A 27,250-nucleotide genomic window follows, 5' to 3' on the forward strand; every position below is an offset into this window, starting at 1 on the left:
CCAACAGGCACATAAATGGAATGGTTATTTACTTACAAATACTTTACATGACTTGCTGGCCTTTTGCACGATTTAACATCTATGATTGATAAAGATAAGGATCTATATCGGAAAGGATACATTAGAACATTAGATAAAAGGGAATGAAACATAAACAGAATGAACAATGAGCCGACTCGGGAGATGATAAGCTAGCTGACAGGGAGGCTTATGGCCAGGGTCAACCTAAGTTAATCATTCTTACAGAACATTGGAATATATATATATATATAATAAACAGGAAATAAATTCCTGCGTGGGGCTAGTGTGAAAAAATTCTGACTCAACCCGGGACTCAAACCCAGGAACCTCCTCACTTATGCGGTGACAGCCCACTGAGCTATTGAGTCTCCGGGATATCCTCAGAGATTTCTCACAATAACACTGTGAGCTTTGTAATGGTCGATGTCTCACGTGCCTGCTAGGCAGACCCCGGATGTGAGTGTATGTATGTGTATGTAAATGTGTAAAAGTGCATTGAAGATCAACTCATCTAGCAATTTAATATACAGGAAATAAATTCCTGCGTGGGGCTAGTGTGAAAAATATATCTTACAATTTCCTGATATAATATATATATGTATGTATGTATGTTTATATGTATGTATGTATATATATATATATATATATATATATATATATATATATATATATATGTATGTATATATATATATATATATATATATATATATATATATGTATGTATGTATATATATACAGTATATATACAGTATATATATATATATATATATATATATATATATATATATATATATATATATATATATATATATATATATATATATACATACATATATATATATACGTATATATATATGTATATATATATATATATATAAAATATATATATATATATATTTATATATACATACGTATATACATACATACATACATATATATTATTTCAGGAAATTGTTCGAACTTGGATGTAGTAGGAACAGGAGGAATACACAATGAACTTTGACCAATTTGGTCCTTCAAACCTGTGCTACATCAGCACCATGTTAATTCAATCTAGCAGTCTATCAACTTAAATATACTGGAGGGAGGGGGAGGAAGTGGAGTGGATGAGTGGTGATGAGCACAGTCGGGCAAGCACATAATTCACCAGGGTATTTTATACACACACACATATATATATATATATAATATATAACAAAAAAAAATCATTATTTAAAATTAAAACATATTTATGATATTTTTATTTTGGTTATGGATTGTTTTTTTTGTTTTTTTTGAGGGGGGAGGGGGGTGAACTCGGTTGTAGGGGGAGGAATGAGAAACCACAGACAGCACATTCACCTTTAGATGAGACCCTCTCACAGACATCACAATCATGACAATTATCCAATGACACATCCATACCTGAGCTACCTTCCTACCATTCCTGCCAATATCCACGTACCCCACTATTGCCAATGTTTCTAGATATCTATCTAACTCAAACCTAAACATATCTACTGTTTCTGCTTCCACTATCTTTCCAGGAAGACAATTCCATGCATTTCCTACTCTCGAGTGAAGGACCCCTGCTCTACTACAATCTTAATCCTCCTCTTGTTTACCCTCAAGCTGTGGCCCTGGTTTTGTCATTGCCCATTCTGCTGAAAAATGATTCTGCACTTATGCTACCCTTCATCATCTTAAACATCTGTATCAACCACGTACCCCATCATAATCGCCTCCTTTATCATATATAATGTCCTGTCGTATTCATCCGCTCCTTATAGCGTAGTCTAGCTAGGCCCACAATCAATGTACTCACTCTACACTGAACCCTCTCTCTCTCTCTCTGACAGTTTTGTCCTTCCTCAGATGTAATGCCGCCACCTCGTGGCTTTGGCTGCGAGGAAGCACATAATCCAGGGGGGGTATTTGGCTGTCTTGAGCACATTAGGTGTAATGATGAAAGCCGATTGAAGAAGGTAAAATAACTAAGCATTTAGTGATATTTCCTTCCTCACATGTAAGTAAAGCATTGTTTATCAATAGGGAGTGGGGGATGCGTTGTTTAGACATTCAAAAATTGATAATGTCTTCACTGACAGATTTGCTTATGCTATTGAATCAGGATTCATTAATTGGTCCATGTAGGGTTGCAATAGTCTGTAAAATGTCATTCATGGGAAAATGGAGAAAAAGCACCTGATACCGCATTTTCTTAATCAAAATTATTGTTGGAATACAATGGAAGTTAATAGATCTTGAATTATCTCACATCTACTCCCTTCCTCACAAGTTTCCTCTTCCTTGCCCTCTCCAAAACGCACACACACACACACACACACACACACACACACACACACACACACACACAGAGTGCTGGATGGAAGGGAAAGGGAGGAGGAATTATGTAGGGGTGGGAGGGGGGGATTGAGACAGGTACAAGGGAGGAGGCAGGTTAGAGAGACTGGGAATAAAAACAGGAATGGGAACACCAAGGAATGGGGAAGGATGAGATGCTGCATAGACAAGATACCCAACTTCACAATATATGGGCGAGGGGGAGACAAGGCTTTTTTTGTAAAAAAAAATATAAAAATTTGAATTGTATGAAATAGTATGTATCAGATTTTATTCCTTTTGGGCAGGGGGCATTTGGGTTTGGGTTTAATTAACACAGACAACATGCTCACACACTAATGATAGCCACACATCCTAAGAATCGGAACATTTCATTGTCCTCGTGAGCACAACACTACTAGAAACCAAAACTCTAGGTATACAGCAATAGTAATAATGTGTAATGACGACAGCACTTTCAAATTACCAAACAGCAGCCTTATATCCGCGTACCTTACTACTACCTTACTACGCTGTGTATGTGCGGGCTTCAGATAACCCTGCCGTGCCTTCATCTTTCAAGCCTTTGACCATCTAGTTCCAACAATACACTTGTTCTTTATCACGGTGATGTTTGAAAATTATTATAAGGATACTGTGTTTAAAAGTTGTAGTTTCTATTTTGTCATCGATATTTAAATTTATTGTATGGATTTTCAGACAAATTATGTTTCACATATTGGAATTGAGCTGTAAATCTCATTTTGACAAAATTATTTACTTAACAAACTGAATGTGAAGGTACAGGTAGAAAAAGGCCTGTTCACTGTTTCCCAATCACTTGACCCATTTGATGTAGTTGACCCTCCATCGGTTTTTCGTCTGCATTGCTCAGAGAAAGAAGCAGAGGACCTGCCGATGTCGCCATCTTGTGGCTTAGACTGCGAGAGATGCCAACGTTTTATCCACAACAAGGAAAGTTTTGGTGACTGAATATCCTGTTAGATATGACGAAATAAACACAGAGCCCGACATCTTTGTTGACAGTTCCAATACAACTTTTTTAACTCCCCTTTTTAAGTTCGGAAGAGTCAAAGTCGAGTTGTAAAGAAGAAGATGACTACATTACAGAAGCGATTGACGATTCTCATGAGATTATGATAATATTAAGCTCCAATAAAAAATAAATTATTAAAAGTTATAAAAATAAATGGTCCTAAATTTATGGAGGTTATACCTTTATGTTACCATCAATAATACCATGATTTGCTGTATTACTCTTTCATTCATTATTTAACTTTATTTTAATGATACGTGGAAGAAAGTCGATTATTATTGTTTACATTACTTCTTCAAAGACAAGTTTTACAATTAGAGGTCAACAGATAAAGGATCTTCTATACCTGATATTTATCTTTACTTGTTTCCTGTCCTCTGCCAATTGAATAGTTGGCTCTACAGAGCAAACACTGTATATATGACGTATGCCAGAAGGTGGCAGTGTTGGAAGGAGGAGAGGGAGGGCAGATGGTGAAAGGAAAAAAAAATTTGAGAAAATAAAGGGAGGGAAGGTGGTGGAGATGCGGAGTAAGGAGAAAAGGGGAAAGGTGTTGGGAAGAGATAGGGAGGGAGGGTTCATGTAGGGAACCTACAGCGTGGGTGGAGTAGCGTGAGGGTCGAAGTTTGTCATTTTTGCATATGTAATATGTAGAGTGCCTATAAACTGCATATAATTATTAACTGTGTAATATAGATGGTTGATCTCATCGTTGTATAATCACTTATTTATCCTTACCCATCCCCTCCCCCTCCCTTTTTAACTCATTTTATATTATGTATTGCACAATTCTACTCTAAAATCTACAACTTAGGGCACAGAACATAATTTGTATTTTTCTGATATTTACTCTCATTTTATGTTTTCTAAGCTGCTAAAACCCTGCCACGTATGTACACCCAAATGATGTGTATATATATATATATATATATATATATATATATATATATATATATATATTACATAAACATCACACTCACTACATTTACATATATTTCAAAATATTTCCTATTCAATAAAGTACTTTGCAAAAACTTGTGTTTGAGTTTTGACTGTGAGGTCTGGTCTGGTGTTAATGAAATATCTTCCAATGTGCTTCATATGCTCACGCTTTCTATACAGTTTCCTTTGCACTATGTCCTTTATGTCTTCATGCTGTCATTTGCTTCTCCTTCTCCTGTTGCATTAATGATTTTCTTGCCTGTCCATCACTTTGGAACAATTGAACTGATTTGAAGAGCAAGAGATAGATAGAATGCTGAGGCCTCACTCCCTAGGGGGTAATCTAATGAGCTGCTGACAAAGGCCTAGTAGACTGTCAGCGGTTCTGATTTTTAGCCGCGTCGCAAGACGCTGGTCATAGAGTGCCCTCTGCTGTTGTTGTTGTTCTTCTTCTTCTTGTTCTTCTTCTTGTTCTTGCAGAGAAGACAAAACCTCGAAGCTCCACCCATTCTGGGAACCATAGCTCCACCCATTTTGGGAGAGGCTTCATATAAACAAATATCCACCATTTTATTAACTCGCATAGCTTTGAGGCCTGTTTTGTAGGCCCGTGGTGTCTTCCTCTCTCACACAGTTTTATTTCAAATCAAATTCGATATATCATTTCATTTTTCACAGTCGCTAACATAGTTTTAGACTCGGTTGAAAAAAAACGGGAAGAAAATCTGATGAAAGTTGCCCTTTATAGAACGAAATTAATTCTCAAAGGCCTGTAACTTCAAATCCATTGAGATATATATTTTTTAAATCGCGGCATGGTCAGTCATACACCGCCCGAAATAAGAGACGGGAAAATGCCGAGATATATATATTTTGTTTAAATCGCGGCATGGTCAGTCATACACCGCCTGAAATAAGAGACGGGAAAATGCCGAGATATATTAAAAATTCGTCCATTTGATGACAATCGTCACGATGAAATATTTAATTCATATGTCGTCACAATAATGTGGAGAGAGGAGCATAGCTTCGTTCACGTGTCGCCACACACGGGAAATTGCCGAGATTTTTTTTTTTAAATCGCGGAATGGTCAGTTATACACCGCCTGAAATAACAGACGGGAAAATGCCGAGATATATTAAAAATTCGTCGCCACACACGGGAAATTGCCGAGATATATTTTCACTTTGCACAAAAATAACATCAAGTAATCGAATCAATAGGAATGTCCTGTGCCTATAACATCGACGTTATAGGCACAGCTGCATCTAGGCATTGTGTAACATCGACGCGGCTTTTGTTTTAATTAAAACTTTTTGTACTTGTTTAAGAAATGAGTTGCCCAGTCTGCAGTTGGTTTTGTCGGCCAGCTTTTCTAATGTGGATGGCCAAGGAGAAGTGTTGACTGATGGTGTGGGCGCTCTTCTAGGGCTGACCATGATTATATGTCGGTGGGTTCGTTTGATGATCCTTTCGGAGTTCCAGCCGATGACTGAGATTTTACATGACTGAGACATGAGACATTTATCAGACAAACATCTATAATTGATTCCAGGTTGACAAAGAGTGATGTAGCTGCTGTCTGCCTGTGAGTGGAATAATAATCTATACTAGAGATTTTAAACTGCTGGTTAAGCTGAATACCGCGATTAACTGCCAGCAGTGGTCTGCGGAGTCATGCCAGAAAAAAAACCAAATAGTTAATTTTTTTTTTTTTTTTACTGCCATTTACCTGCTAGCGATGCCTGATGAGTCTATACATAATGGAGCAAGTGTATATATGTATCATCTAGTCCAGGGATGGATCCAGGATTTTTTATAGGGGTTGTGGGGGAGGGGTCCAGGAATGAAGGGAACAGGGGGCATACTCACCTAGATGCTGACACCACTTCTGATTAAGGTTACATCGCTTACTCACAGTCCTTTTGTAATTAATTCCAAAACAAAACCTGTTATTGTAACAATTAAATCGTAGTATGCACCTGAATTTATTCAGGAACTCCAAGGATGGATTTTCATGAATATTCAAGAGTTGTCAAACTTATGTAGCAATCGGAAACAGTTCCCTTTCTTACTGTGTATGTTCGTGAATATATGGAGAGCGGTTCTAGGTTCTAGTTACATTTTCCATGTATATAGTTTTCACACTGTGTAAATGACCCACTCCGAGCCTCTAACCAACCCTAAGGTTTGATCTGTTCTTAGGCGCCATGACGTTACATAGCATGGCAGTGCAATGAGCAGAATTTGTTTTTACCGGCAATGGAGTGCACCTGACCACTTTTCAAATCATTTTATCAGGTATGTTATGTGTACAGGAAGGTGTGTGACATCAGAGGCAGCTAAACTCGACAATTTCAAACAGTGCAAAGGCCTTACTTCGATTGATTACCCAGTACCCACTGAGCTGTGTAAAAACTGAGTAGTCTGAATTCAGTAAGTCAGAAATATCAGGTTGAGTTGTTCTGCGAGAATAATTGAATTTCATTTCAGTGCCTCAATAAAATGGAATACACACATATACATATACATATTGTTACGGATTCGTCACTTCCGTCTTTGTGGTTTTCATCCACTGGAAGCATTTTTAGTTTCATATACTATTATTGTTACAGTTTGAGTGTGAAATGGTGATAACTGTCTTCAAAGGTAAAAATGAGTGTTTCAAAAGAAAAACGAAATGGATCGGGAGAAACCGGAGGAGGAGGAAGAAGAGGCTGGAGCGGATCAAGTGAGATCGGGAAAGGAAGGCCGATCTGCTTTGAGGTGTCGAGTGGACGCTGGTGGACGTTGGTCACGAGCGAATATTGGTTTCCCCGGGAAAGGGATTCCTGTGACAGTGTCGTTATTGTTGTGGCAGATAAACCTGCGTGATGTGTTTTGCTTTTGGTTCCGAAAGTGAATCATCGCTGGATAGCAGGTACGCCTCCATTACGGGCCCGTCTGCCATTTCACCTCACACCAGCGATTCGCCTGGTTCTCGTGTGTGTCGTGGATTTCGCTTGGGAATTCGTGGTTCTCCGCTTGGGAACTGCTGCTCGTTCATGTCACCATCATTGTCTGGTGAACCGAAGGTGTGAATTCCCAGTCGCCTTTTGGGTGAACTTTTACCTGACCAACGTCGGCCCGTCCTCACCCAGCGGCTCTTCTGCAGCGTCGACTGTCAGCCGTCCTGGGTACAGGTCTCAATAGGACCTTTTTTCTTGTGATCACCGGAGCGTGGATCGACTTTGGCCTGGTGTCGTGACAGTGACTTTGGGGGTGTTACAGTTCGCTCACGTGGAGTACCTTGAGTTATTGAGTTAAGAAACTGGTGGTACCATCATAGGAATTATATGGTGTTTGTTGTGCAATTGAGGTTCTTGTACTTGTGCAGGTTGTTATTATTGTGCGATATTAATACAATACTTGGTTTTTGGTATCGATTGATTGGTGTGGTTTCACCATTGGTCATTGGCACACATAATAGCACATCTTTCTGCCGTGACTCCTTTCTAGGCTAGGAGGTACACCGTGACCGGGGTTTTGGGAGGAGCACGTAACAATATACACATGCATATACATACACACAGACCCACAGATTCGTAAAAAGTCTTTACTGTGATGTCATGGCTGGCGTTGGGTTGATGTGGACAATTGAGAGTGAGGAATATAATTCTCGACATAGATAATACTGCCTTCATAATGGGGGTAGGGGCCAATCAAAAGGGAAGCGAAAACAACCAGAAAGAGACAGAGGATTTGAAGATATCCTGTGAGACGAACGTTTCCTTTAGGAATACGATGTCTGGAGCTTCAGAATGATCTGAATGGAAATATCAGAGACCTCAAATAGTGGTAGACCACACTGTTGTGGAGTGAGAAAGAGGAGAGGAATGGATGGTAGGGATGCCTGTTGGTGGTAGTATGGTGCCATTGTGAGCTAGCACTCACTACCAAATAAGGTTCATCTTCTAGATCTATTAAAGTTCCACCAAATGAAGATCAACATGATCAGATTGAAGGGAAGGTTTGTTGAAAGCACAAGGAAGGTAGCGCTGTTGGATCACAATGACAAGGCAAGTGCAGAGACAGAAAATGTTGGTAGAAGAAGCTGTCAAGGCACTATGTCTTTGAAAATGGCAGTGAGAGGAGATTGAGCATTTTAAAACGTCATTTAAATAATGATTTAAATAAAATAAAGAAGCAATTTTAGCAATCGCTGTTGATACCAAAGCTTTCAGAATCATTGGAATCTCCCACGATGAAGCTAACTCCAAGGGCCTCTCACTCACTCACCGCAGGCAGGTTGGTGGTCTTTCCGTCTTCTACCGACTCCTCTCTGGCCTTGCCCCCCCCCAGCTCTCTCTGGGCTCTGTCCCGCAAATATTCCTACAGGTCGCACAAGATCTGCCTGCAACCCTCTTATGGTTAAACTGCCAAAATCAAGACTCTCTGCTCACCTTCACTCCTTCATTCCTCTTTTCTCCCGCCTCTGGAACAAATCCCTCACTCTCTTCAATCCCAACCACCCTCCAGGTCTTTAAAACAGCTGTTCACCACCATCTCTTATCTTCCCCCATCCAAAACCTTGATCTTTTCTATCCCCGCTAATTTCACCCCAATTCCACTTTTTTGAAATACCAACTTCTGTCCTGGAAGTCCTTGGTGTTCTTGTGTTTTATACTTCTCCCACCCCCCCCCCCCCCTTCCCACGCCTCCTCCCCCCAAGCCCTCTCCCTCCCACACATCTCCCTGCTCTCAAATGTTGTGTGCTCTCAAGTGTTTGTGTGCTTCCCCTTCTCTCCCCATCTTGTCTTCCGCTCCCTCTTTTTATATATTTTGTTTGTCTGGTTGATTTGTTTGTGAAGTAAATGTCAGCTCTTTCACGAGCCTCGATTCAGTATACAAAAAAAAAAAAAAATTAGTTGTGTAAAAAAGAAAGAATTTGAATTGAGTCTATTGGGGCTGAGCAATTTGTGCTGTCTTGTCTGGATTAGTTTAAATAGAAAAGCTTGGCAGGACAAAGCTCTCAATTGATATAGACTAATTTTAACCTTTGACCCCTGTCAACTTGAAAGGAAGACATCAGACCAATGTCTATCTGTATTAATTTTTTTCTATTTTTCTTTTAATTACCAATTTTTTTATTTTTCAAAATTATATTTTTTTCAATTGTACAACAAATTGAATCGGGTAGTGTATAGGAAACCGACCGCTGCTTCGATCACTCCCGAAAATATACAATTTTTTTTTTGCTGTTAAGAAATATATAACCTCCCATATTGAGCTCTTTCAACCAGCTCAATTTTAAAAAGGCTTCCTTTTTTGTATTGTGGTATTTTACCATGGGCTTCTGCTAGTTATAAACAAACCTGGATATTGAAAAAGAAATGAAGCCGTTGGCATGTCTTGGAATATTTTACGATTTTGTTGCTCTACATTTTGCACACCTCTTGTATGAACAGAACCTCAGTGTCTCAACCTGAACCAGTAAAATAACGGAACTTCCTATGATGCTTTGCAAACTCAGCATTGTTTCTGGAGAATTATTTCATGAATCAAAGCTCAGCAAAGTAATGATATGTATCCTCAGGGTGCGATTTGTAAAATTTCCAGTGAGAGGGGGGTGAGGGGGATAAAATTGACAGACATCATGGGATTTTTTACAGTGTAGCCCACAGGATAATGCCGTCTGCAACAGCGTTTGTCTGTCCATCCGATGTATGTATGGCCCTCACAAATGTCCCCAAATCAGAGCTGAAGATCTGGTGATGTACGACAGGGGGACAGCAGATCCTCTCTCAGCAGATTTTAGCCCAGCTTCGTCATTGTTAGACTATCGATCTTGTTTTCAAGCCTTTCCAACTTACAAGCAACACATAACAACAACGACATGAAACTGAAAAGTCAGATTACAATTAAAATATGTAGCTAATACATTTCTCACATCGGGGAAAAAAAAGTAAAGAAAAAGTAACCTTGGAACTATTTAAGCTCGGGGGGGGGGGGGGGGGAAGGGAAGGGAAGGAGGAAAACTTTTCCCATGCAAAGAGTGCTTCATAACCTCAGTGTTGCACAGGTAAAAAAAAGGAAATTGTAATACCCTCTGCTACCATCACCAGGTGGCGCTACACGGTACACATTTACAAACAGAATTTACGCACCTCTTCCGGTCCTCCACATCCCTGCATGAGACCATGGCCACATAGACTATGTTACACTCCCCCCCTCCAGACAAATTTGTATCTGTACCCCGAGTAAAGTATAAAAGCGTTTATAGCTGGAGTACCTGGCGTTGCTCAAGCGAAAAAGAAACATTAACATATTTGAAATGAGGGCAAATATAATGGGAAAGCAATTACATCCAAATCAGAATCCATCACAAATATGAAATCATCATTTTACCTTTTCGTTTAATGTATGCTGCTGAATGTGCCGTTCATCACGTTTCTGAGTTAAGTATGATGACGTTCAAAAAGAAGAAGAAGCCTTAGCACCAACTTCGACCGCTTCTGGAATTGTTTTGTTATTTGGGTTCAAATGTCTGGTGATTGCTTTGTATTTATTTATGCGAATGTATACTTGTATATAACTCATTAATCAAAAAGGCTTCGGCACTATGAAGCGATTAAAAAAAAAAATCCAAGAAAACGAACTTTCCCCGACCGCCCCTCTAAAACACTTCCAGGCACTCACTGATGAACCTCTGGAAGTTTGACGAAGATCCGTTTAGCCATCTCTGAGAAAAATGGTGACACACAGACCAACGGCTCTCTTATATAGTAGACTAGCAGAAGTACCCGGCGTTGCGGGCGGGAGAGGGGGGGATGGGGAGGGAGGGAGGGGGGAGGGGAGGGGAGGGGGTGGGAGAGAAAGGAAGGGGAGGAAGGGGGAGGGGGGAGGCAGGAGAGGAAGGGGGTTCATATATATTGTTGCGGATCTCCTGAAGCCCGTTCCACGTTACAAAGGGGGGATTAAACCCCTTTTTTTCCCCTGGGTCTTCGTGTCCACAAGGCCGAATCGCCACTTCCGCAGCAAGCGTGAAAAAGGGTATCGGGTCGACGCCGCACGTACCTTTAACCCCCGCTGCCATGAAAGCGGGGACCGGACCTCGCACAAGCCACGCTTAATCGAGTACGCCTGAGCGGTATGCGTATCACGTGACTCGTGCCGTTACTTTTATGGAACCCGATTTGAGCGGTTCTATTCGTACCATGCGAGGCCAATTAATGGAAGGGATGGGAACGGTCAAATAAGAGGAATAACACAATTGATTATAATGTACAGTGATCAGGATAAGGAAAGGGGACACAGAGCAGAAGCTTAACCAATTTAACTTAAAATCCCAGACACAGGGCCCACTCATGCACATGGGGAGAAGAAGAGAAGAAGTCCATGCGCCAAACGCGCTGTGCCGTCAGTCTCTCCGGGACAGCTCGCCTGGTGTGGCCCTCTGGCGGTCACGGCACGTATGCAGGAGAAGGCAGGCAGGAGGAAATCACGCGTCTGTGGCCCGGAACGGTCGTCTTCTCGAACGCACGATTAATACAGCGCAGGGCACAGGGCAAGTTTGTGTACCGCGTGGCTATTTCAGTGATCAAGTCCAACAATCCGACTCTGAATGGAACTCCAACTCATGGGCTGCGTGACTCTTAACTCAACTCAACTGCCTGTGTACACGACTCTCACTCAATCAATGCCTTCCCCGAACTCAACTCAACTCTGACTCAGGCGAACTCTGAACTCTCAACTTGAACTGAGGTGGAGGGGCTCGGAGCAGGGTTTTATGGCTCCACCCCGGCCTTACTCGAATGTTGCATGCTCCGCCTCCCGTTGCCGTGGTTAGCCACTCCCCTCGAGCTCTGATTGGCGGCTCGCGCTTACCGTCCACTCCCTCCTGCAGCGCCTCCCTTCGGCCTCGCCAGACTTGTTCAGGCCTGCCACATGGCATGCTAGCGCCAAAAGACCGCCCTACTCACGGGCCTGCTCAATGCAAAACTAACATAGGAAAGGACTACGCTTATGCCTAGGTCACACATAGGCGGATATTTTGGCGACTAGCGGCGACTGCCGGCGATCAAGATTTTTCGGCGACTACTGGCGATGTCGGGTGGTAATGTGACAGACCATCAATATCAGGCGGCAGTATGGCGACTGCAGGCGGCCACATTGCGCCTGCATTGCGACGACGCCCCGAGTGGGATGGCGACTGTTGAAGATCGATGACGACTGCATTGCGGATGCACGGCGGCAGCATGGCGACAGTCTGGCGGCTAGATTACGGCCGATGGCGGATCGCAGCGACTGCATTGGGGCCGGGTGGCGGTTTACTCCGACGTCCGCAAGACTGCAATAAGACCGCCGGCGATTGGAAACGATTCACACAACTTTTTAAATCTTCATTTCTCTATTTTACATTTCACTTTATTCACTTCAATGATGTATGACATGAAGCATAAAGATGTTTGATGTACAATAAGAAAGTTAATAAAGATGTATCATTGTAATGTAATAATCAAACTTTTCTGCAGGGAGAGAGAATGGAAATAAAGTCCAACAAATTATTTCCACTGGTCCCAAGTCCAATAAATAAAGTTTCCAAAGGACCAAAGTCCCAAAAATAAAGTTCCCAAAAGTCCCAAGTCCAAACAATAAAGCCATATCCTTGTCGGCACCACAGGACCTCACTCCACGGAGACCCTCACACCATCCTGTCTTGCCATGGAATCGTGGTATGTCGTAATGCAGTCGCCAGGCAGTCGTAACTCGGCCGCCACTAGTCCTACTGCTGTCGTCGTCAGTCTCCCATAGCCGCAGGGGAGACGTGGCAGTTCTTCTGTAGTCGATATGCAGCCGCAACAGTGTCGGCCCGTAGTCGGGAAGATGCCGCAGGAAGGCCGTATGGCATTCTCATCTCTGCCGTGCTAGCTGGTGGGGCGATTGCGGAAGACTATGAGCGACTGGGTTGCGGCCGCTTTACGCTCTTATTACGGATACCGACGACAGCATGGCGGTTCCATTACGACAGCATGGCGGATTTTTTTCCATTGCGACTGAGCGCGCCGTTTTTAAACATTTAAAAAACTTTTTGGCCCCTTTGCGACTCTTGCCGACTGCAGGCGACCTGGGGAGGATAACCACGACTACAGGCGACCGTCCATTACGGTTTCATTACGATTGTCGGCGGATGGTGGCGATTTCTTCAGTTGCCAGTAGTCGCCGACAAATCCGCCTATGTGTGACCTAGGCATTACATTCACAAAGAAATAACTGAACTATCGCGAGGCTTCATGTTGTGGTGCGTCTACCTATGAGGGGGATTATCCTTTATTCCAAAACCGTAACAATATGCTGGTGGGTGAATGTGGCGTTCATCACGTTTCTGAGTTAAGTGTGATGCCGATCAGGAAGAAGAAGAAGCCATACTATCAACTTCGTACACTTCCGGAATTGTTTGATTTATTTGTGTTCAAATGTCTGGTGATTGTTTGTATTTATTTATGCGAATGGGTACTTGTAAACAACTGTCATTAATTGAAAAAGGCTTAGGCACTATCGAGCGATTTTTTTTTTAACTCCAAAAAAAGAACTTTAAAAAAAAAAAAATTTTATTATTATTTTTGGCCTAAAACACGACCAGACACTCACTGATGATCATCTGAAAGTTTGACGAAGATCTCTTCAGCCATCTCTGAATAAAACGCGGACACACAAAAACTGGACACACACACACACAGACAACTCGCGTATATATATATATATATATATATATATATATATATATATATATATATATATATATATATATATATATATATATATATATATATAGATTACCCCTTAAATCAAAGTTTGACAATTTCTATTGACAAAAGCTAGATTAAAAAAATTAAAATTAACTTAAAAAAAAACACCCATTTCACCGAGAAGCTGAACATTCTAACAAAACAGTTTGTTATGGTGGAAGATGGTTTCCTCCTTCCTCGTCTTTCCTGAAGAGTTGTCCTCAGTGGTGTAGTCCCAAATCTGCATATTCCTCAGCTTGGAAAGTGTCAAGGTTCAGACCGTTAATTGAAATAACCAGTGTGTGTTGAGTGTGACTGGCATTCGGCTGCTCTAATCAGTCAGAATAAGGTTCACCGCACCCCGCCACGTTCACATTCAGTAGTGAACGCAATAATTACTCCAATAGTGATGACCAGTTGCTTCATGGTATCACCCATATGCTGTGTATCTTTGAACTCTCGAAATTCCTTTATGGGTAGAACTTTTGGAACATTTATTTTTACAGTTTTGTACAGATTTAGAACTTTATCGTCCCCAAACAAATTTTTTGCATCCTCTTCTGCTGGTGACTATGAAGGGTTTAGTATAGTTGCCTATTCCAGGAGCCCTTTATCGAACAAATCTTCTTCCCGCGTTGTCGCGTTGCATTTTCAAATACAATTCAAATGTAAATTATTAGACAAGATATGTTGGAGGCACATGTGCTTTCATCAATGAGGCTACTGGACTTGTTGCTCGATTCATGTACTCAGCAAGTTCTCTGCTACAAAACATCAGCATGTCGCAAGTGACATCAGCATGTGTTTTGCTTTCCTCACCAGGTAACTCGCCCGGTGAATCTTCAAGTTGCTTCTTCTCTGGTTGTTTAAAAAAAGCTGCAATTGATGTTTGCCGTCTCCATTTTTTTTTTTCTGTATGCACCATACACACCATAGAGTAAGATTTGTTTACGTCGGGTCGAAATACAGCTACGCGACGACGATGACATATTCGATTTTAATTTGTTAATTTGCAAGTTGCCAACATGTCCTGCTGATTGTGTGGTTATAACAAGCTTTTCAAAATCAGTTGGTGCTCAAAAAGGATGCAACATACATTTATCATTTTAAAATGTCAGACATTAAAATTTCACTAATTCAATCACCATTAATACAAAATCTTTTAACCAGGGTGTGGAGGTGATGCCAGTTTATGCCAATTATGCCAATTATGGTGTGGAGGGGATACATTTATACCCCCTGGTGATGCCAGTTTGAAGAGCAGTGCCAGGGATAGAAAAACAAGAAAAAGAGCAATCAGAGATTGCAAACCCTCACCAGGATGTATTTTCAGTGGTTTTCTAAGGCTTTTGTGTTAAAACATATATGGCGGCCGAACCACGTGACCGATCACGTCATCATTTTTTTTTTTTCTAAACGAATTTATTCCTAGATTATGCTCAAGAAAATTAATCTTGATCGGATGAAGTTTTATACTTGTCGAATTATGATGTCATAATGGAGGCACCTATGACATCATCATTATCATATTTTATTCCCCATGGAGAGTTCTTTACAATGAGCCATGTCTCAATTTTTTCTATTCAGCGCTTTCGGAGATATAGAGGTGCAACGTTTTTGGGTTTTTCCAAGATGGCGGCCGAACCATGTGAGCGATGACGTCATCATTATTTTTTTGTCCCACCAGTTTATGCCGACATGGTGCTCAAGAAATTTCATCTTGATTGGATGAAGTTTTGTACTTGTCGAATTATGATGTCATAATGGAAGCACCTATGACATCATCATTAACATATTTTATTCCCCATGGAGAGTTCTTTACAATGAGGCATGTCTCTATTTTTTTGTATTCAGCGCTTTTGGAGAAAAAGAGGTTGCAATTTTTTTCGGTTTTTCCAAGATGGCGGCCGTACCACGGGACCTATGACATCATAATTATCATTTAAAAAATTCTACAGGTGGAGTTGCACCTACGGTGCAAATTTTTTGTCAATCGGACGAACGGTTGCACAGAAAATCATATGTATTCTGTGCGGACAAACAGACAGACAGACAAACAGACAAACAAACGGACTCAAAGGCAATACCCTCTCCTCTGGCGAGGGTAACAAACCAGAGCCACGGAAATCCGGTCTGTCGTCAAATCACACCATGTGTATCCTGTTAATTTAACCAAAGTCCTTTGCCATTTTATTGACATCTGGGACAGCTTCAAATTCTTCCAATTCTAGCGGTTAAGTTATTTCTTTCTGATTTGAATACGTTTTTATAAATATAATCGAGTCAGAATTCGTTCTTTCGAAAGTAAAAACAACATTTTCCTTTCTCATTTCCTGGATTTTCTGCAGTGATGTTTGCTGTCTCCTTAATGTGAAGGAGTGAAGGAGGCGGTTGATGATGGCCATTTAATTGTGGTAAGGAAGGTGACCGTACTGACATGTGACTTCCAAAAACGTGTCGCATGACGTCAGGCACACGATTACCACCGTGCATGTTTTGCGTGAATAAATATTCTGTATTTTGTTTCGAGTGTGTTCAACAGTCCGCTGGTTATACCTTTATGTCTTTGTATTTGTCATTTTATCAATTGCTGCAATAACCAAGAACCTCCAGCTTCCTGCTGCCATTTCCGCGACCCTTGCTGTAACTTTTTTTTCCTGGAATGTGAGGTTGAGTTTGTAAAATGGGAGAATTTGTTTAGTCAGATAATGCAAAGTGCGGTCTGAAGATGTCGTACAAGTGTAAAAAAAAAAGTTCCCAAGATTTTATGGCAAAGGTCAGTCATGGCATCTGAAACACTCATTCACTTTAGTGAAACGTAACGATGACTGTTATCAAACAGCCACGCCGAGCATATTTACCAACACCATCTGTGATGGGAAAGGCAGAAACTTGTTGGACAGGTTGGGGGTGCGACGAGGAAGAATGGATTCGATTTTGGTGGAGGTCTGGATGCGAATCCGGATATGAGAACTTTTTTAATTTGCAAGTGATTCTTCGTCATTGAGAGATGCGGCAAAAACTATATGTAGTATGATATCTCAAAGAGTTGTGGACAACATCTGACAAAACTTGGTGGATGAGTTGGTCAGGTGACAAGAACAAGCCAATTCGATATTGGAGGTGCGAATCCAGATCCGGCCTATCAGTGGGATACAAAACGTAGACTGTTCAGCCTGGTGGAGGTATGTGCTCTACCGAGTGCCCTTCCAGTTTCGTGTGTGGTCCTGGTGGCAGTCCATCGATGAGGCAATTGTGGTACTGCTGCTGAAAATCAGCCGACTGGAAATGACCAATAAAGGAAGGTTTGAAATTAGCGAAAGAACCTATTGAATGACACCGATTTTTATCCACTCCAATTCCATTCCACAAAAGCTATTTTTCCACTTCTCAGCAATTTGGATTTCATAGTAATAAGAATAATACTAATGTGTTCCTTTAAAATTTGGAACTTTAATGCAGGAGGAAGCCATTAAGCCCATCAAAGCCTGTGCTATGATTGCTAACCTATGGTTTTTTTCCATGTTTTATCCTTTTTTCATGCTGAACATCGAGCAAATAAGCAACAAATACCATTTTAAAGGTCTTTAGTATGACTCGGTTAGGGTTCGAACCGCAAAGAAGTTTCAGTTTGGTTAACATAACTCTTGTCTTGTCTTGATTCTAGTTTCATCACCTCTAAGTTGGGCATTCCCTCGGATGAACGTTAAACTGGATGTCCCACATGCCAACATCAGTTATTGGTTGTTACAGATCCCATGGTGTCTTTCTCAAAGAGGTGAGCTATCTCCGGCACCTTGAACAAATGACTAATTCCTGCCCAAACCGACAAGTCTACCCCCGCTAATTTCGGTCCCCTTGTGTTTTATACCTCTCCCCCCCCCCCCTCCCCTTCCCACGCCTCCTGCCCCCAAGCCCTCTCCCTCCCACACTTCTCCCTGCTCTCAAATGTTGTGGTTGTGTGCTTCCCCTTCTCTCCCCATCTTGTCTTCCGCTTCCTCTTTTTGTATATTTTGTTTGTCTGGTCGATTTGTTTGTGAAATAAATGTTAGCTCTTTCACGAGCCTCCATTCAGTATACAAAAAGGGGCAACAGCACTTCCACATCCCCCCACCCAATGATGCTGCTCACAGCCAAGGAGACGAGATAGGACTAAAAAGCCATTCACCACCAAAGCTAAGAGTCCGCCTTCATACTCCATGGCTTGGACAAAAATATTCACAACAGACTGTTCAATTTAATATTAAACTGTTAAATTAAATATATTCTTATAGTTGTATTAGAGAGTAAACATTGACATTAAAGTTGTTTCTTTGGTACATATGAGGATTACAAACGTTTCGTTGAGAGTTATTACAATGCACAAGCCATATTGCTATTTTCCTTTGGAGTTATTTAGATTATAGAGTTACAGTTAGTTGTTGGAGGTGTTTTGTTAGAGCTGACAAGAAACTTGATGCAAAACAATTATGCAATTTGAGAATTAATAAGTGGAATTTCATTTAGCAAGGGGAGTAAAAATACAGTGACCTTGGCATGACAAATCGAAGGAAAAGGACAGTCAGGAATGTCTCACCCTCACAAACATATGGCATTCATGGAAGGAACTCCAGACAAGTTACTGTTAATGTAAAATTAAATATTTCCTACATTTTGAAATATGGTGCTTCCAATCCAATTGCCAACAGCACAAAATCCCTGAAAAACATATTTCGCCGTTATTTAAACGAGTGTAATGTCGAAACTAACTTATTCCTCTCTTGTTATTTTTTACTTCTACAATATCGTTTGCTAGATCTCTCAAAAACTAACTTTTAAAATGTACGTAACTGGAATTTCTATCAGACACTCTTGTGATACTGGGAACCATGATGGTACTCCGAAACACATGACAAATCAGCTATTACTACGTGGATTCTGACCAACAGGATGTCTATCATACACCATCCTGCCTGTAGTATGCAAACAGATCTGGAGAGGTGGCCTTGCCTGGCCTGTAAATGACTATAGGAAGCAGCAATATCTGCTTTGTGCAATGGGATCATCAACAGAGGCCTTTTTCCTGCTTTTAATTTAAGCTGGGATTTGCCAGTCATGGGTTTTCCCAATGCCTACTACGAACCACCTTTAGAGGCCATTTTTCCCCGCAGAGCAGGGGTTGGCCTTTTTCGGGCACCGTGGTCCCCTTTTTGAAGCAATGTTTTACGTCCGGATGCCCTTCCTGCCGCCAACCTTGTTGGTCGCCTCTTGTGACACACAGGGAATTACCAGTGAGCTGGTACTCAATTTGCCGACTTCGGAAGGATGACAGGCTGAGTCAACCCCCGAGCGTTAATTCAGCGATCGACCGAGAATCGAACCCAGGATCACAGGATCCCAAGCCGGCACCCTAACCGCAAAGCCAACCCCAGGCTCCCCAATGCCTACTATATATTCTCAAAAGTTTTTTGATCACTATAATAAATGCTGGTGTTAAAGACAATGGGAGCGATCAACTTTAGGCCAAAGGATCAACTTTGGTTTTCCAAGCACTTATTTATATACAACGTTTTTGGTTTTCAAAGTGTTAGGATTGAGAATTGAGAAGTGTTATGATTTATGGGAGCGAGACATGGGTAATGAACGTAGAGCAGCAACGAAGGCTGGAAAGGGTGGAAATGCGAATGGTTCGGTGGATGTGTGGAGTATCGTTGAGAGAGAGGAAGACAAATGATGAATTGCGAAAGATGATGGGAATAGAGCCTGTGATTGATGCTGTGAAGAGGAACAGGTTGAGATGGTTTGGTCATGTGTTGAGGAAGGATGAAAGTGACTGGTTGAGAAGAGTGATGGAAATGAATGTAGAAGGAAGTAGAAGACTGGGAAGACCGAGAAAGACTTGGCTAAAGATGGTGGAAGAAGAAATGCGGGCAAGGGGGTTAACAAGGAGAGATGCAGAAAATAGGGCAAATGGAGAAGATTGTCATGGGGACCGCAAGGCTAACCCCCACTCTAGCAGGGAAAATGGCGTTAAAATGCCTGTTGTTGTTTTTGGTTTTCAAAGCACTTATTTAAATACAACGTTTTTGGTTTTCAAAGTACCTCTCCAAATACAACATTTTTTGGTTTTCAAAGTACTCCATATTCAATGTTTTTGGTTTTCAAACCACTTTTCCATGTACAACGTTTTTTAGTTTTCAAAGTACTTCTCCATATTCAACGTTTTTGGTTTTCAAAGCACTTATTTAAATACAACGTTTTTGGTTTTCAAAGCACTTATTTAAATACAACGTTTTTGGTTTTCAAAGCACTTATTTAAATACAACGTTTTTGGTTTTCAAAGCACTTATTTAAATACAACGTTTTTGGTTTTCAAAGCACTTATTTAAATACAACGTTTTTGGTTTTCAAAGTACCTCTCCAAATACAACATTTTTTGGTTTTCAAAGTACTCCATATTCAATGTTTTTGGTTTTCAAACCACTTTTCCATGTACAACGTTTTTTAGTTTTCAAAGTACTTCTCCATATTCAACGTTTTTGGTTTTCAAAGCACTTATTTAAATACAACGTTTTTGCTTTTCAAAGTACTTTTCCATATACAACGTTTTTGGTTTTCAAAGTACTTATTTAAATACAACATTTTTCGTTTTCAAACCACTTTTCCATATACCACGTTTTTTTGGTTTTCAAAGTACTTTTCCATATACAATGTTTTTAGGTTTTCAAAGTACTTCTCCATATACAACGTTTTTGGTTTTCAAAGCACTTATTTAAACTTATTTATTTTACTTATTATTATACTTATAAGTATTATTAGTAAGTATTATTATACTTACTTTTACTTATTTATGTTTACTTATGTTAACTTATTTAGTGTTGCAAAACCACTGTCCACACTTGTGCTGGCATTGAAAACCACTTTTCACACATGTGCTCATATTGCAAAACAACTTTGGGCATTTGTGCCGGCTTTGAAAACCACTTTTTCCACTTCTGCTAGTGTTGCAAAACCACTTTCCACACTTGTGCTGGCGTTGAATACCACTTTCCGCACTTGAGCTGGTGTTGCAGAACCACTTTCGCACTTGTGTTAGTGTAGCAAAACCACTTTTTGCACTTGCGCTAGTGTTGAAAACCACTACTCGCATTTGTCTTCGTGTTGCAAAACCAATTTCCACACGTGTGCTGGCATTGAAAACCACTTTCCGCACTTGTGCTAGTGTTGAAAACCACTTTTCGCAAATGGGTAGTGTTGCAAACCACTTTCCGCACTCGTGCTACTGTTGTAAACCACTTTTCGCAGTTGCGCTCGTTTTGAAAACCACAATTCGCATTTGTCTTGGTGTTGCAAAACCACTTATCGCACTTGTGCTTGTGTTGAAAACCACTTTTTTTTTCTTTTTTTTGTATACAAGATCGAGGCTCGTGAAAGAGCGAACATTAATCACACAGAAAAACGAACCGACACATAAAACATATAACATCGGGAGCGGTAGATAAGATGGGGAGAGAGGGGGAAGCACACAAACACAACATTTGAGAGCAGGGACAGAGAGACATGGAGACATTGAGAGATCTGTGGGAGGGAGAGGGCTTTGGTGGGGAGGCATGGGAAGGGGAGGGTGGGGGTGGGAGAGGTATAAAACATATGGACACTGCCAGGACTTCCAGGAAAGAAGTTGGAATTTCAAACAAGGTGGATCTGGGGTGAATTAGTGGGGGTAGAAAAGATCAAAGTTTTGGATGGGGGAAGATAAGAGATGGTGGTGAATAGCTGTTTTAAAGACCTGGAGGGAGGAGTGGTATTGAAGGGAGTGTGGGAGTTTGTTCTAGAGGCAGGAGAAAAGTGGAATAAAAGAGTGAAGGTGAGCAGAGAGCCGAGATTTCGGCAGTTTAACCATCAGAGGGTTGCTGGCAGATCTTGTGAGACCTGTAGGAATATTTGGGGGACAGATCACAGAGAGAGCTGGGGGAGCAAGGCCGGAGAGGAGTCGGTAGAAGACAGAAAGACCACCGACCTGCCTGCGGTGTGTGAGTGAAAGGCCCTCAGAGATAGCTTCATCGCGGGAGATTCCAATGATTCTGAAAGCTTTGGTTTCAACAGCGTGAAGCCGAGCTAGGTGTGAGGCAGAAGCACTGGCCCATAGTGGAGAACAGTATTCCATTGAGCTGCGGATGAAAGCCTTGTAAGCCACTTTGATGAAAGCCGGATGAAAGCCACTTTCCAAACTTGTGTTAGTGTTGGAAAACCACTTTTCGCACTTGTGTTATTGTTGCAGAACCACTTTTCGCACTGGTGCTGGCATTGAAAACCACTATTTTGCACTTGTGTTAGTGTTGCAAAACCACTGTCCGCACTTGTGCTGGCATTGTAAACCACTTTTCACACATGTGCTCATATTGCAAAACAACTTTGGGCACTTGTGCTGGCATAGAAAACCACTTTTTGCACTTGTGTTAGTGTTGCCAAACCACTTTCCAAACTTGTGCTGGCATTGAATACCACTTTCCGCACGAGCTGGTGTTGCAGAACCACCTTTGCACTTGCGTTAGTGTAGCAAAACCACTTTTTGCACATGCTCTAGTGTTGAAAACCAAAACTCGCATTTGTCTTCGTGTTGCAAAACCAATTTCCACACGTGTACTGGCATTGAAAACCACTTTCCGCACTTGTGCTGGTGTTGAAAACCACATTTCGCAAATGGGTAGTGTTGCAAAACCACTTATCGCACTTGGACTCAAGTTGAAAACCACTTTCCACACTTGTGTTTGTGTTGCAAACCACTTTCCGCACTCGTGCTACTGTTGTAAACCACGTTTCGCAGTTGTGTTTGTGTTGCAAAACCTTTTTCCACACTTGTGCTGGTGTTGAAAACCACTTTCCGCACTTCATCGAGTGTTGCAGAACCACTTTTGCACTTGTCTTCGTTTTGCAAAACCAATTTCCACACGTGTGCTGGCATTGAAAACCACTTTCCGCACTTGTGCTCGTGTTGAAAACCACCACTTTTCGCAATTGGGTTAGTATTGCAAAACCACTTATCGCATTTGCGCTCATGTTGAAAACCACTTATCGCACTTGTGCTCATGTTGAAAACCACTTATCGCACTTGTGCTAATGTTGAAAACCACTTTTCACACTTGTGTTAGTGTTAGTAGTGCATATATGTTGCTTCTGGGACACTCTCATTTTCCCATTGACTTACATGTTAATTTTTCCCCTCCCTCATTGCCCCTAAACACCTCTATTTCTCTCACCCTGTTCTTTACGAACCTTCTAACCTTTTGACATGTTATCCTTATTCATTAGACCACTTAAACAATGGTCCTTCTGTGTGAACCTGTGATCCTTCTGACCTTATGGACCTTTTAACCCTTTACTCTTAATATCATCTGGTGAATCATCTTTGGCCCACTCAAACAACGACCCTACAAATATTTGTTTATGTGTGGGAAATAATTTAATTCTCCTACAACTCTCCTCACCGTCTAATACATTAACAAAAAATATGTTTGAGTTTGGTTCTTTCTCAAGATATTTTAACTGAGCTAAGATAAAATGGTAAACCTCCCTCAATGTTCTTGTTTGAGCGCCTCCAGTGCCACATACCATTTTTAAATTAAAGTATATATTTTCCTGGCAACCATCAAAGTTTTCCGTCCACTCAAAAATATTTCCATCTTTTTTACCCAATTCACCGGTATTTAAATTAATTCTCTTATTTGTTTTGTACATTTTTTTACCAGTTGTCTTTTCAATTATACCTATTTGATATTTTTCACATTCGTTATGTTTACCATTTATATACCAAGGTTGATTACACCTCCACTCTTTAGTCTGGTTGGTACTTGGTTCTATCATTTATATAATAGTAAAAAGGCGGCGGTAGCCCATTAAAATCCCTAACCCCCCTTTTTAACTTATCACTTATATACTTATATAACCATAAGGGAGACTATCAATTCCATTTTCTAAAATAAACCTCTTATCATCAAAAGCCCCCAATGCTTTCTTATTCACCTCTTCTGAATATAATTTATGTTTATAACTTCTTATTCCATTAATCTTTCTAAACTCTTCTTTCTTTGTTGTTAAACAGTTATAATAATCCTTAAAGTTTATTGTTTCTTTAATGACATTTTTCTTTATGCCTTTTAACTTCTTATCAGTTTTTTCAACGTTATTCACAATGTATTTATAAGCATAAGCCTTAGACCTCAATCCCACAAATTCACTCATGACATTTCCTCCTAATTCATCCTTAAACTTTCCAATCACCTTTTTATTTTTAGAAGAGAACAACTCACTCTCTGGACTGTAATTACTAGTGTCATAGATATTAATGTCCTTTTTCATGTCTGAATAAACAACATCAGTATTAATTTGCAAAATAAAACTATCTGTATCCATATAAAGTAGATTAACATCATCTTGATATTTCTTCCTCAAGTTATTATAAAAGTAATCATACATTAATGACTTTGATAAATCAAGAATTGATGTTCCAATATAAATAGGTTTGTTCATTTCAATACTCTCTTTAATCAAATGGATCGCACAAAAGTTCTCAGTAAAGACCTCAGCTCGAGTAAAACTCGGTCTATTAATTAATTTTGATGCTTGTTCCCAAGATGTTGATAGTCTGATATTTTGTCTTTTCCTCACATTCTCCATAGTCTTACCAAAGGCCGCATTATTCATCAATTTATAAAAGTCTTTCTCAAAATCTGTTTTTGACTCTGTTCTTCTTTGTGTATTAAAATCAATGTACCCCTTTAACCAATGACTTTGATTGAACTTTAGAACCCTATGGATCTTCTCTATTCTTAGACCTTTTGATAAATATTGTCGCAAATTTCTTTGGTGTAGAACATAATTTTTCTTGTTATATAATGTAGTAAGTAATTTTTCTGTTGATTCACCTATATTAAATGATTGTTGATAATCACTTAACCACTCCTTCTTTGGACTTTCCTTTTCACAAGCAAATGGGAGATCTTTGTGTAGGTTATGAAGTTCCTCTGGATATTTCAAATCGACCTCAAAATAATAACCAACCTTTGAATCATCCAATTCTTTTTGTGTAGAGATACATACATCTTGTAAAACCTTTTTGTAATCTTTTTCCTTTACCCATCTAAGTTTTCCATAAGGAAGAGCCTGAGACATTGCCCAGCCATACAGGTTGTTCGCATCATAATACATCAAGTAGGAGCTCTCTACCGATGGATCATAATTTGGAATGTACTTGTTATTTGCTTTAGCATATCTCTTTGAACAGACTTGTGAAATTCCTCCTCTCTTTGCCTTTTCAATCATCAAAAGCATATCAACATCGGTTATCAAATCCAAAGCTTGTTTTGTCATTTTCAACATCGCACTCCAGGCCAATCCAGGTGCTGTGTAGTAGTGAGCAGGATCCAATCCATATCCAGTGCGACAAACAGATCTAAAGGCTTCAAATACATCGGCCAATAAAAGCACATCAGTTTTGAGATACAAATCATGATACTCGCCAAGATTCTTGATGTTATATTTTTCCCAAACATTTTGTGCGTGTACATAATCTTTATCAGATATATGACTATTATTTAATTTGTTATAGAAATTTTCTTTTAAAGGAAGTTGTGTTTCATTGAATCTCTCAAATTAGTCCATATAGTCATAGGGGTAAATTCCCTTTTGTGTTAGAAAATCTTTATCTAAAAAATACTCTGAAAGACATGGAAACTCTTTTAGATTTTGAACCAAGTTAGCCAATGGACTTGCCATGAATTTAAATGTATCAAGAAATCTTATATGAGTAATAGGAGATGTGTGAATTGTTTTTGTGAATGAAATGTATTTCTGATCCGTGTTTGGAATTGCTGAGATACTTCCAGAAGTCTTTGAGAGTTCCTTGATAAATAGATGTGTATCATAATGAGCGTTGTTATGAAGAAAGACAGGAATGAAAGAGGGGAGTTGATAATTAATATTACAACTTTGATGAGCCGGACCTCTATATTTACCAGTGAGATGACAATGGTCTCTAACCTTTCGACCTTTACCAATTTTCTCCTCACAAATATGACAGACATTGTTTTTTATAAATTCCCTTTTTTCTTTACTTGTTAAGGACATTGGTTTATTGGTTTCTCTCATTATCTTGGTTAATCGAACACAGTCTTTTTCTAGTCGTTTCACAAACTCCTCTGGGGTATTTGAGCCTCTATACATCTCTAACTTGTTATATTTATCACCAACGGATGATTTGATATAATAACAAAAACCACAAGGAGTATGTTTTTGATATTTATTTGTGTATGATTCTTTTGGATCTGGAGAAGCAGTATCAATTTTTTCTAAAATACTTTCAAAATCAGCATATATAACAAATGGATGTTTTATTGTTTTCTTTTCATCTTTGAATGTGATCTTTGAGTCTTTTTTAGGCATGTTGATTACCGTTGATTTATGTTCACCAAAATAATTTGAATGTTTATCTAATCTTTCTTGTGTATGGAAGAAGTTAAGACAACGCATACAAATATATATTTTATTTGTTCTTTTACATACTTGTGGTTTTATTAATTTTGTTATATCTTTGATGTATGTATAATGTGAATTTTCGTCTGAATTAAAATATAGAAGATTAATATGAGTTTGTTTACAATTGTCAGAAAGCTTTACAACCTGAATGTTGTTTGTTTCTGTTAGACCATAAACATTAACTGATAAATTATTCAACTTTTCAAATTTAGGAATATCATTTAAAGTCATCGGAAACTTTAGATCTTTCGTATTTAATGTATTCTCATATTTTTTATAATGAGATACTCTTTCATCATGAAAATGTGGGGGATGTAAGTGTGCTAGAATAGACCAGAGAAAACATTTATTGTCTTTATTTTTGATATTGATAACTGCTTTTCTATTTTTGATAACACTGGGTAAATCAATGTAAGAAGAAGCTTTTAGAGGATCTGATTTAAGAATATGAATGTCTATGTAAATATTTTTCCTATATTGAATCCACTTCCTACGATTGAATTATCCACATCTTGCTCTTGTTTAATATCATATCATTTAATATCATCATAGACTCCTGATGTTTTAAAATCTTGATATGAAGATATAAAGTGTGGCTCAGTTCTCATGTATGGTGTATCTATAACT

General features: G+C 39.7%; 1 protein-coding gene across 1 annotated transcript in view; it reads right to left on the bottom strand.

Moving 5' to 3' along the window:
- Positions 1-19,046: 19,046 nt before the first annotated feature.
- Positions 19,047-27,250, bottom strand: part of LOC144888943 (uncharacterized) — a 28,359-nt gene continuing 20,155 nt past the window's right edge. The window contains exon 4 of the mRNA XM_078768717.1: positions 19,047-19,133. Coding sequence (XP_078624843.1) covers positions 19,047-19,133 — 87 coding nt within the window. The remainder of the gene's footprint in view (positions 19,134-27,250) is intronic.

Source organism: Myxine glutinosa, unplaced genomic scaffold (genome assembly GCF_964187855.1).
Source record: "Myxine glutinosa unplaced genomic scaffold, kmMyxGlut1.1 SCAFFOLD_182, whole genome shotgun sequence".
NCBI lineage: Eukaryota > Metazoa > Chordata > Myxini > Myxiniformes > Myxinidae > Myxine > Myxine glutinosa.